The 13,300-nt window shown below is 41.4% G+C and overlaps 1 protein-coding gene across 1 annotated transcript; it reads left to right on the forward strand.

The window, feature by feature from the left end:
* The first annotated feature begins 868 nt into the window (after nt 1-868).
* On the forward strand, nt 869-12,858 carry LOC125900746 (thrombospondin-type laminin G domain and EAR repeat-containing protein-like). The gene is made up of 13 exons (XM_049595939.1): nt 869-1,201; nt 3,449-3,672; nt 4,225-4,586; nt 4,983-5,073; nt 5,168-5,324; nt 5,437-5,565; nt 5,654-5,724; nt 7,009-7,167; nt 7,311-7,512; nt 7,627-7,859; nt 10,364-10,542; nt 10,675-10,776; nt 10,943-12,858. The coding sequence occupies exons 1-13, from the start codon at nt 1,117-1,119 to the stop codon at nt 11,094-11,096; spliced, it is 2,148 nt and encodes a 715-aa protein (XP_049451896.1). The 5' UTR covers nt 869-1,116; the 3' UTR covers nt 11,097-12,858.
* The last annotated feature ends 442 nt before the right edge of the window (nt 12,859-13,300 follow it).

Genomic DNA, 13,300 nt, shown 5'->3' on the forward strand with positions numbered 1-13,300 from the left:
CCTAAACTTCCTGAAAACACTTCTGATGAGGCCAGAATTGAAAAATAATATGCACTATCCCCTACTGAATCAATACACAATGTGATTTGTCCTGTATCTTCTTGCAAAGAAGTGTTAGAATGAGAATAATGGGTAAACAGGTTTGCTCAAATGATTGGGACAATTCTGTCCTTCTAAAAATAATGGCAGGGTCATGTCCTTAGCATTCATATGCAAACCTCCACCCTTGATGGTTTGCATGTTCCATGTTTTATTATCATGCAGTCTGGGACTCGCACTTATCTGGTTTTAGTCTTGACTCAGTCTCAACCCCTCAAACTCTTGGTCTTGTCTCGGTCTTGTACCACAGTCGGTACACTGAGTTGCTTAATTTCACTGCCCTGAGACTTCATTACACTTTCAACGAGTAATATTTGCAACTCTTTTAGGAAAGCATCCTGTTTTGAGACTTTAATATCACAGCTGGGTTCATGCACATGCCTCAGTTTGTCAGGTAATAAACTGCAGCTCATATCCATCCATCCATCAGTGGACCAAAGGTCACATGTGTTCTGTTGTTGTTTTTTAGGTTTCCTTTTAATTACATTTTCTTTTCTAGGGCTTCTTTAATGTAGCAAATGTCTGTAGGAATAAGTCTTTTGATAGAAACGTTCTATACCACATTAAAATACTCTGCTTGTCTGCCAGTCAGCCAGTGTGTGTGTTGTATGTGAGCATGCACACACACAGTGGAGCAGCTCACCCCTCTGGCAGGTGTGTGTCATCAGAGGGAGGATGAATGACAGGCTGGTTAGTGATTTGCATGGCTGTGGTGTTTAAAAGGAGCTGCAGGTGCAGGATTCTCCGCACAGATGAATGGACTCTTGAAGCACAGATGCTCTGGGACTCTCCATCTGTGAATGTTAGGTAGCCAGAGCAGCCTTTGATGGTTTTAAAAAGTTTGTTGGCTAGACGTGCTTCTCTGAGAATGCTCCCTTGGATCAATATGAAGAACGCACAGTCTCCTGGTGTGTGTTGTCACCTCTGATAGAGACAAAAGGAGCAATACATAGAGAGATATCTTTAAAATGGAGACATTCGCACCAGCTGGCAACTGAACCAAACAGGCTTTCTGTGATGACATCGCTCATATTGGTGCACTTCCTTCTCCTGGGGTTAAGGGTCATCGACACCACTGCAGACACATGGAGACGCTGCACAGGTAAGGCACCACTTTTATTCCGTTTTACCTCAGCTTTACTCTCCATTACCTCAGCTCACTTCACCACATTTGATGTTCAGTTAATGATTATTCAGCGGATGGTTTAGGGTTTCACCTGAAAACCTGGGAAACCCCTCCAGCTAAAATTCTTTTGGCTAATTCCAACTGTCTGCGTCTGCTTACAGTACAGTGGGAGTGTTTGTGTCTGCAGTATTGCGTGCAATATTAACTTAAATTAACTTCCACAAACAAGTACAGACATCTGTTGGGATTCCACAACAATTCTGTACACATCAGAATATCAGGACGAGCAGGGTGCATGTTTATCTGATGTCTCATCAATTCAGGGCAATTCTCTTCTATTATTCCCGCTTTTCAAAGAACACCTTTCTTAATAACTACCCCTCCTAAAAGCTCCTATAGCTCTGCCGCCACCCAGGGCTATTTCTCACACACTGGGGGGGTCAGGACTCTGGTGTGCTGTGACATTAATTGATTTATTAGTTTATAGTGGGTGTTCCAAACCTGTTTAACACGCGTCCTCATAAAACAAAGCTACTGTGTGCATGCTTGTAACCCTTTGCTTCATATGGAGTATATTAACTAATGAGCGGAGGTGAAAGAGGTTCCTTTACTACTACTTTGTAAAAGTCCCGTATTGACAGTGTTAATTATAATCAGGAAAATGTACTTAAAGTATTAAAAGTAAACATACTCCATCTCCTGTGACTGTTTTACAACTATAGCTTTGTTATGTCTCTAGATTACTATGTGTAAGTAGCATTTTACTCGTGTTTTTGGGTGGAGCTCATTTTTAACTTATGCAGCTAATGTTCATTGGCGTAGATTTCAGGGGGGACACAGGGGACACCTCCCCCTCATTATTTAGAGCATGTTAGTAGCAGAGGACTTTTATTTTGACAAAATTAAAGACATTTATATCATAAATTGATGGAGAAAAGGCACATATTGGTGCATAAGACATCCTCAGAAATTTTGTGGCAGAGGACCAACCTGGTCTCACTTTGAGGGCTTTGAAATCTGGGCATTAGGCATTGACTTGCGGTGTCATACCCTATAGCTTTCATGGTGCCCAAGACCATATCCCCAACCCGGTCTCACTCAGAAGTTGTCAAAATCCAGTCGTTGGGCAGTGACTTGCGGCAGTGACGAAAAAGCTGTCCTTTAATGTTGGCATTATATGCTGCCGGTCACCGTTATAGTTAAATGGTGCTCGCGATGTCAGGGGGAAACGGGGCAAGACACAAAAAGAAAGTTAAGGTGACAAAGTCTGAGTAGGGAGGGTCAGAGTGGTGGTGGAAAGGTCTGATAAAGACCGACCGTCACCTGGGAGAGCAGTGTTTGCGTCTCATAAGATTATAAAGCCAAACCCTGTTCTTTTTTCCTAAACCCAACCACATGCTTTTGTTGTTGAGTTCAATTTGTGGTGTTGTACTGACATAGGGCTTTTATTTTGAAAGAGACTGTATGTAAACGTTGAATAACCTGTGAAAACGGAAGTGTACTTTGAAAGAAGACAATGCATGTAACAGGCAGAACTTGACACGGTGTCTCAGAACATCAACAACCAACACACCCAGGGTACCTTTCACATCATATCTGGATGTGGAAAGTCCATGACCAAACGTTGTAACAGCAAACTGTAAAGTTTCAAGAGCTGGAACCGTAAAATGTTGTACAGCCCTACTTGTATACAGTGTTGGGTAATTTCATTTATAACACAGCATCATATTTTTCAAATTTGTCATATGTTTTATCAGCAAAAATCTTAATATTCAATTTTTAAGTGACAAGTAACTAAAGCTATTTAATAATAGTAGTGGAATAAAAGTAATACATCCCACTAAAATGTAATAGAGTGAAAATATGAAAAGAAAATACTCAAAGTGCAAGTACATCAAAATTGAACTTAAGTGCAATACTTGAGTAAGTGCACATACTAACATTTCACCACTGCTTTTCTCCTCTCCAGTTGTTTAATTTGAATCATTAAAGGAATCCTGTGGGAAAGTCTGAAAAATCATAATTTGGGAAGCAGATAATCATTTTGATTATTTGTTATCCCATTATTATTTCAGAGTCCCTCAGATTCATTTTGCAACCTCTTCAGGGAGTTTGGACCCCGAGCTTAGGACCAACTGGTTAATTTGTAAAGAAAATTCTGCATAAAAAGATTAAAGCAGTAAAACAACCACCCTGACCTCTTTATTTTGTTACTGTCTACAGATTTGCTCCCTCTGGATCTTCTGTCTTTTGTCCTGGAGAGGGACACCTCCAAACTCGTCCCGGGGGTGCACATGAAGCAGACTGGAGGCGTGAGGGGTGTGCAGTTATCAAGCCCTCATACCTCCATGAGCTTTCTCTCCTCCCAGTTGCTGGCGAACTGTGAACTTTTGTCCACAGAATTCTCCATCGTTGTGACGCTCAAAGTCGGTCGCATTGCATCCCAGGTGAGCATCCATGAGTGGTGGAAGAAGAACTTACATTCTTTATTTAAGTGAAAATACCCATAACACAATGAGAAAATACTTTTTATGAATAAAAGTGCTGCATTCAAAATAGTACTTAAAGGTCCAGTGTGTAGGATTTAGGGGGATTTAGTGGCATCTAGTGGTGAAGATTGCAGATTGCAACCATCTTAAACTTCTCCCAGTTAGAATTCCTTCAGTGTTTATTGCTCAGGAGGTTTTTTTACTTTGAGCTGGATTTTCCACAGAGGTATCTTCCTCTCCAAAACAAACAACTGGGTGGTTATATTCAGTAAAACACTGAATAGTTGACGTTCACTTTTTTCGATGCTGCTCAATGCAAAGGGGCTGCCAACTGTCGTGGCAAACATGAAAGTACGAAAGGCCCTATCTAGAGCCAGTGTTTGTTTTGTCCAGCGGTGCAACATGGCGATCTCTGTGGACAAGGACAAGAAAACATTTCTGTGAATGTGCTTTGTTACTTGTCAGCCCTGCCAAAGCAGCGTCTGAGTGTATTTCCTGTTTGCCTTTCAGAGAAATGAATACATCTTTTCCTTGATGGAGCCAAAAAATGCAGATAAAACAGGAGCGGGGCAGAAGGAGGAAGAGGAGATCATTAAAGGGGACATTTTGGAAAAGAATAAAGAAGAAGAGCAACATGAAGAGAGGGGGAAGGAGAGGCGAGTCCAGAGTACTGACGAACGTGGACGGGTCATCCTGGGAATGAGGCTCTCGAGAAAACTTCTGCATTTCTTTTTGAAAAGTCACGGAGGGGTCGTAGAGCATTGGGGGTTTCGAGGCGCTCGGCTGGCTGACAACCAGTGGCACACTCTGGTTTTAGTTGTTGCCAGTCATCGTGTGAAGCTCACAGTGGACTGCAGCTCACCCCAGGAAATGTAAGTGTTTTTTTCTTGCTTCGCTCTGTTCTCTGTTCACGGGGTGGGTGCACTGTCTGCCTCCCACCATCCTCTCTTCCTGTTGCCTCTGAATTCCCTTGAGGGATAGTAGATCCTTCACCACAATACAATGGCAGTGCTCCAAATCTGCTCACACCCCGCAGCCATATCACAGTGGCCTGACAGTGTGTGATAGATGTTTTTTAGTGGAAACTCCCTCTGGCACACAGAAGGGAGGAATATCAGCTCCCATACGGTGCCTATATGATACTAGTCTTGTCTACAAACACAAGAATGAGAAGACTTTTTTAATTACAGTGACTTTAAGATCATTTATAGAAGGAAAACAACTTAGCTCAGCTATTAGAAATAATTATGTTTCTCTATGGCAAACAGAATTCCCTCCAGGCCTTTACCCTCAGACCTCAACATTGAGGGATCGAGATTCCACATTGGCAGTCGGGGGAGATGGAAAGGCTTGTATTCAGTAAGATTTCCTCATTACTAACTTTCATGAGAAATAAGCTGCTAAAATACACAATTAATACATTTTTCCTTCATATCTGCTGCCTCATGTGCAGGGTCTGTTGCGACAGCTGGTTTTGGTGCCAGGTTCAGATGCTACCCATCATGTCTGCCCCTCCTCAGACCCCCAGCTAGCAGCTCTGTCAGTACCACCACTTCTCTCAGACTTATCTGTCACAGGAAGGGAGGACGGCGACCATGTGACTTCCTATGGTAATTCCAGACGGATTCTACAAGACATATGATACAATATGATGAAAGACATGACATGTTTTCATGCTTCTTTGCCTCTTTGATTATCTGCTTGTCTCTGTGTTTTGATCAGAAACAGAGCGGGTGTCAGTGGGGCTGGAGCAGTCATGCTCAGAGTTGCAGCAGGGCCAGATGTGGTTCAATCCGCACAGGAAAGGCCTCTACCTCTGCGACGGTACAGTGTGGATCACTGTGTTAGAGGGTGAGAATCCAACATCCAACCATCAGCTCATGAGCGTGTTTTGACTCAGCTGAAAATGTACATAATTCTCATCTCTGCATCTGCTCAGATCATAAACGACTGGACTATGTGGTGGAGCATCAAGTCCTCACCACCAGCTCAGAGACACATGATGTAGAGGTATCCTTCCATTTTGTAAAAAAAATATATATATGTTGTGCCTATACTAGGACTGGTTAGAAAACCAAGGGCTAGAGAGAAGAGAAAAAAATTCTTTAGGGGAGTTTTTCTTTTTCAGGACCAGGTTTTCAGAACCAGGGTGTCAGGGATCCCACGAGGGGTCACGAGATAAATCTATGGGGTCACAAGATGAATACAACAACATGGATGGTAAAAGTACACGGAGTATCTTCTCCGACCACTCAAAGTGAATTGCCAAACTTGCCGAACGAAAATTATGTTTATTTTCCAGACTTTTCTCTAATTTTGAAATGATTTTTAAAAAGGCTGTGAATCAAGGTTCTAGACAGAACTTGTGTTTCGTCAGCGATTCTAATTCAATACAGTTTTTGTCAAATTCAGTGAATAGTCCACTAGCTGTCCATTCTGTGTGCGCTTTAAAAAATACTTTGTTCATACATAGCTCTGCTCTGTAAATGGGAAACAAAGTAGCTCCACTCCCAGGTTGTCAAATACCAACACTTTGTCATGCCCCTCAGCGTGTGATACTGACACCAAAGGCACCCTTTAGCATCCATGAGATGTTCTGGGCTTTCAGCTAACTCCAATGTAAACCCATCTGTTGCAATATCTGATGCTCAGAGCAGCTGATATAATATATAGAGTGAGAAAGTCTGTGTAGCGCAGGCAGGAGGGCAGATGGATAGGTCAAACAAATGCAGACATTTACCCAGGACACTGCTGTTTGTGTCCTGTGTGAAACCAAAAGCCATGTGACAGATTTACATCATGTTATGTACATAGATTGACCCAAAACATGATGTTTTGTCAAAACCTAACCAAGTGGTTTTATCGCCTAATCCTAATTGTGACCATTTGACAACTTTAGCCACGTTATGAGTTTCACCCAGGAGACAGTTGTGTGTCACATACAGAAATTATAGGATGTGTCTCATGAAGACACATCACACACACCTGAGACACCTGAAAGCGGCAGTATTTGATGACTTGGGATAAGAACATGTTGATGGCTCTGACCAAGCCACACAACTCTATTCCAGCCAGTCAGCGACAGAGGGCATTCATGCTTGTGTACAGGACAGGGAAAAGGCCATGGATGTATAAAGAGAAGGGCAGTGGGAGTGAGAGGGACTGTAAATCTGTACTGAACTTTGTGCTGAATATCAGTCTTTCTCCAGAACAGCTGATTCAACCTTTAAGGCTGTACAAAATGTTCAGAATACTTTTTTCATCTTTTTTTTTTTTTTTAAATCCAATCTTTAGGTGTTCCAGGTACCTGGCATGGGTTTGATGGCTGCTATGGCTCATCGGTCAGCCTCTGGCTCCGCTGTATATCTGTGGGGTCGCACAGGTTTCCAGCTCTACCAGAATATCAGCACATATGAAGCTTTGGCTTGGAGACACTTCAGCATGGGCAAGAAGGTATGACAAAAAGGAAGAGATGGGTTATGTAATATAAATCAAGCACTTGCATCCACCTGGTCAAAGTAGTGTGGAGAGCTGATATTCCCAGGATTTTGTTACTCTAATCTGGATATTCCTGTTCTCTCTTAACTCTGATCTAGACATTTCTGGTGGTGTCTAACTCTGGAGGGGGGACAGACAAGCGTAAACACTCAGAGACTGACATATCTGTGATTTATAAGTGGAGCAAAAGAAGGAAACGGTTTGTGCAGTTCCAGACTCTGCAGACCCTCTGTGCCCGGGACTGGGAGGCCTTTAACATCAATCGGCAAACCTATCTTGCTGTGGCCAATCACAGACAAGGTAAAATCTAAATTTCCATCAAATTACTTCTTCTAACTTCCAGAAATCCTGATATGACCTTCACAAAGTATCAAACTACACTACTGGACTCTCTCTTTCTGGTTTGTCTTTCAGGTGATAATAACCACACTATCAACAGTGTGATATACAAATGGAACAAGTTAACAAAGTCTTTTGAGGTTCACCAGATGCTGCTGACCTCAGGGGCCTATGACTGGGAGTTCTTCACAGTTGGACCGTACCATTTCCTGGTGGTCGCAAATGCCTTTGATGGGGTGACCACCTCTGTAGACTCAGTCATCTACGTTTGGGTCAGTGGAAGCTTCCAGGTGTTTCAGACAATTAAGGTGAGTGGTGAATACGAAACAGCAAAAGAAATGCAGAATTGGCCTTCAAGGTATAGTGTGTAGGATTTAATGGCATCTAGTGGTGAGGCTGCAGAACTGAAACTTCTCCTGTTTGCCAAGCTTGTAGGAGAACTACAGTGGCCAATGCAAAGATGTGAATTATCTTAACTAAAGCCAGTGTTGATTCCTAGGATAGTAAAGGAATGTCCTGTCCTACTGTCCCTATGATTGGCTAGTACTCATTGTCTTCATTGGTTAGGCTTAGCCAAAATGATTAAGACTGGCTAGGGTTAGGGTAAATCAGATTAAGCCGATCAGAGGCAGAGTAAGGCGGGCCATTCCTTTGCTATCCTAGGAATTGTGAATTTGCAGCCCCCAAGGAGGTTAAAAGAGGAGAAGTCATGGCGTCATATCACGTCACATCACTGGAGTACACCATGTGCACAATGAAATCTGGTCTGCAGCTGCTAAAGGCTTAATAGCTGGCACGATCATTGGGATGATTGATTTGATTCACTGAGGCATCCAGATTTGGCCTTGAGTCGAAATATATTTTATACACAAAATTAAGACGTGGGTGAGAATTACAATTCTGAGAATTTGAAAAAGATCATTAATAAAAGCCTAAAACAAATGCTTTCTATGTCAATAAATGTTCTATGGTTTATCAGCAGCCATCTATTGGAGTGTACCCAAAAAGTTCTGTGAGGCTGAGGGCACCCAAAAATGCTAAAAGGAATGCACCCAAAGAGCACTATAACTTTATGTCTTCATGTCTACATTGCGCATGTGTCATACCTTGTAGCTTCCATGATGCCAAAGACTATGTCCCCAACCCGTTCTCACTCCGAAGTCGTCAAAATCCATGACTTGGGCAGAGACCTGCGGTGTCAGACACTGATGAAAAAAGCTGTCCTTTAATGTTGGCATGATATGTGGATGTTTGTCGTTATAGTTTAACAGCGCTTGGTGGCGTCAGGGGAAAACGAACGGGACAAGAGTGAAAGTTAAGGTGGCGACCTTCAGAGTGCGTAAGACTGCTGTAAATGTTTCATTTCCTTTGAAAACAGAAGTGTATTTTGAAAGAAGACAGGGCATGTAACAGGCATAACTTAACATGGTGTCCCAGAATGTCAAAAACCAACACACCCAGGGTACCTTTCATGTTGTATCTGCACGTGGAAGGTCTGTGACCAAACGTCGATAGGTGACGAGGTCTAAATAGCCTTGCTGGACCCCAAGAAGTGCGCTGGGCTTTGAAGCCAATTCTTGTATTGGCCAAACAGTGGATTTACAACTTCCAGATCTGTCACATGATGCCACAGGCCCCAGAAATGTAAATAGATGTGTAAATCACACGATGCATTTCTTGAGTGTCACAACCCCTCAAGAAATGACTTGTTTCACTATTAGGGATTTGAAACATTTGGGATTCAGTCCAAACATTTCGTAAGACTAGGAGAGCCATATGATTACTCCCATTCAAGTTAGCTGACGGCTAAACCAGAAGTTAGCTGCTTGGCTTGCGAAAGTCTGTAGTGATGCGGAAGATCTGAGTAACTTAACACCCTCAAAGTTGAACTTTTTTGGCTTCATGCCCCACTGAGCAGCTTCCATAATACTGACAGGGGCCCCACCTCCAACACTGTATCTTGATCTCTTTATACATTCATGGAGAGGGCTTGCTCTGTATATGGATATAAACGGCTCATTCTTAAGTAACAAAAACACAACAACCCTTCTTTTCAGGTGATTATACACTAATGAAAAACTAGTTATATGTTATATGCCATTCCTACAAATAGATGCTTCTAAGTCCTGCACACTGAGGAATATCTGTTTGATACTACATCACAATACTGGGCAAATTTGGAAGGTGTTTGAGCGTGGATGTAATTTAGGCTTAATAGCACTTTTAGGTAGCATTTTGCTGCATGATTTTCCACGCCATTCATCTCCTCTCCAGCTGTGCTTTGATTTCCTCTGATGAGATCTGTATCTTTGAGTATGAAAAACCATCTTGTCTGTACACACAGAAGGAAGGGAACATGGGGAGAGATAAAAGGGTAATGAAAGAGAGAGATGGGGAGCAAGGAACGGGCGTGTCCGTGCATTTAAGACAAGGCCAGAAATAGAGTGTGCGGTTTGCCTCGATTTGCTCGAGAGATAGCAGTGCTTTGACGTGTAACTGATAGTGAATCATATATTTGAATCTAGCCACATTTGAGGAGAGTGTTGACACATTGATAGTCACATGAGGGGATGATTTAGGGGAACTCCACAGCTGGATATGAGGAAGAACACCTTGGGGCAGGTGGAAATTAATCATGTAAAATCATCCTGAAATGAGTGAAAATATACAATTTTGGCATTTGTTAACATGTGTTACTTTCTTAGCGATCTCTCTTTTCGCTTTTCTGTCTCCAAACAACAGTCAAAGAAGAACTCAGATCTTTAACTCAAATAAAAACACTGGTTTGTTTTTTATCTCATTGTCAATCTAGACATTCTGCGCCACAGACTGGGAAATGTTTCAGATTGGCAGCAGAGTCTTCCTCGTCGTTGCCAATGGACACAGACTCCATGGTAACGGACCGAGTCGATACGCCATCAACTCCACTATCTACGAGCTGGACATGATTGGACGCCTGTTCGTCCGCTTCCAGGATATTGTCACCTACAGGTACAGATGTGTAAACGCTCCAGTACACCAGGTGCATGTACATGAAGACAGATTGTCAGAACACTTTCTGTGTAACGTGTTTGCTGCCATTTCAACCTCTCCTCATCGCCACATACCTTTCTGTCTCTCCAGTGCGGTGGACTGGGAGTTCTTCACCCTCGGGGAGGAATATTTTCTGGTTGTTGCTAACTCCTTTAACGGAGAGTCCTACTCTCTCAACAGCATTCTCTACAGGTACTCAATGTGTCAGCAACACCCCTCCCAGTGTAAAATAATTCAACTATTCTGACTTTCCTCTTACTATCTAACGTTGTAATGTAGATTTATGGGGGTGTACAGCTTTTGTTAAGCAGGTGCAAATACATATTTCATTTGATTCCTCTCCTTTGTGTGTTTTCAGGTGGCAGGGATATGAAGGATTTGTTCCTGTTCATTGGCTCCCAACCATTGGGTGCAGTGACTGGGAGTTTTTCAGCTCTAAAGGAGAATCGTATCTGATCTATTCTAGTGCCAAAGCACCTCTCTCCAAAGTGTTCAAGCTGAAAACCTACTAGGGCCAAAAAAATAGAGTGTGCATGTAGCTTTGTGTACTGTATTCATGTGTGTGTACATGTTGTCATTTTATGTAAGTGTCTGTGTGCTCCTGTGTGAGAAAATCTTTGCAATACTATTTGAAATGTGTGATTGAGTTTAAAGGTATACTATGCAGGATTGTTGGCTGTGCAACATGTTCGCCAGCAGAAGTGAAAGGAAAAGCCAGCCCCAGGTTCACTCTCGTTTGGTGTTTCGATTCAAACAGTAAAGTTGCAGCCGGAAAACTTAACTCATTTATTTATTTAATTTAATATCTTAAGTTTGTTGAACTTGTTTTCTCAAGGTTAGTAAACTTAACTCAACTCAAAGTACATTCTCAAAACTCATGAGCCGATCTATAGGTGTACTATGCTTGCCAGCGGAAGTAAAAGTAATAGCCACACTGAGATTTGCTCTTGTTTAGCTTTGTCTCACTATATTTGTGTGGCTTTTTCTGCCAGTCTGACACCTGGCAGCTACCTTTTTATGAAGCCCCGCCCTCACCTGAGTACCAAAGGGGTACACACTGCAGAAAAATACACTGCCACACACTTCTAGTGGGTCATAAGTGATGATTGAAAGCATAGGTAGATTTCCGTGGGGACACAGGGTACATGTCCCTCTCAATATTTGGAACTTGTGCATTTATCCCCCCCACAACAGACTTTTATTCTGATGAAATTAAAGGCATTTCCACCATAATTTGATGTACAATATGCACAAATTCATGCATAAAAGTTCACCAGAATGCAGGAAATTTAGGGTTTGATGCTCAAAATTCCTTGGGGGTGGACCCCAAACCCCATTTCATATGTGAGTCTATACACTGTTTCTTTGGAAAATCCTGCATAGTATATCTTAAAGTAAATGTGCCTTTACAATACTGTGCCTCAATTTACATACAGTCAGGACTGTAGGAACCATTAAGGTCATGACCTTAATATTGTTTCTAAAAAATTGGCAGTTTAATAGCTTGCAGAGGATTTTACATTCAACAGAAATTGCACATGGTGACTTTTGAAGAATGATTTTGGTATTTCTTGGAGTAATTATCTTTCAATATGACAGCTTTCTGCAAGAATTATTAGATTAAATTGATATATGATAAAACGATGTAGCATTTCTTCACAATAATAACATCCAAGATTATCCTAAGGTTTTGAAACTGGTGCAGATGACGAAATAAATGACTGAAGAAAATGAGAAAAAAAGTAAAGTAAAAAGAAAATTCCAGAGACTTTTTTTCCACAAATGCCCTTAAGTCCTAAAGGTTGTGGCTAGAATAATTTGGTATTATATTATAATATAAGCATGATCGTAGCAGAAGACCTTTATTTGAACAAAATTAAAGACATTTACAAAATAAGTTGATGCAGAAAATGCACAATTTGATGCATCAGCATTCACCAGAATGCCTGAAATTAAGTGTGTGGTGCTTAAAATTTCCCCATTTTAAATGTGTCTCCGCTGATGTTGAAACAAACCTACACTCTGGACCTGTACCTCATTTCAACACAACTATCACAAGCACAATATTTTAATGGTAATATATAGATACTTGTTTGCATTGTTTGACAGAAATTATTACAACTCTAGACAGTCTCCGTAAGATGTTCATGATATTTAACATTTTGTTCAGTAACTGGAATGTGTGTTCTCATAAACAATGGACTGATTGTTACTCGTTGCCTCTGACTGCATGGATTATACATAACAAGTGACAGTAAATTATTGAAATTACAATAAACCAGACTTAATATGTTCATATGCAATGCATGAGTTGTTTATGAGTTGGCTAAACCTCAGCTATGTTCATTTAGAGCTTGTGGGGTGGCAACAAGGGTGGCAAACATATTTCTAAGGTGGCGAACATACCCTGCAGGATCAAAAGTACACAAGTTTTCATTCCAAGTCATTTTGTGGCTAATTAAAATTCTGGTGAGGTCTCTGACTGGTATGCAAACTTATACACATGGCCCTGGGCACATAACTTCCAACCACTATACATCTCCATGCTTTAAACACTAATAAAACACGTTTGTTATAAAAGACTACAATCCCCATAACTTCAAGAAAAGACTTGCCGGAAATGTAGTTTTTATGGCCGCTCTGAAAAGAAAATGTAGATATAATCATAAATGTTATGGCTGTATCATAAAGTGACATCACATTATTGGAATTAAGA

The sequence above is a fragment of the Epinephelus fuscoguttatus genome, linkage group LG14, assembly GCF_011397635.1.
Source record: "Epinephelus fuscoguttatus linkage group LG14, E.fuscoguttatus.final_Chr_v1".
Lineage (NCBI taxonomy): Eukaryota > Metazoa > Chordata > Actinopteri > Perciformes > Serranidae > Epinephelus > Epinephelus fuscoguttatus.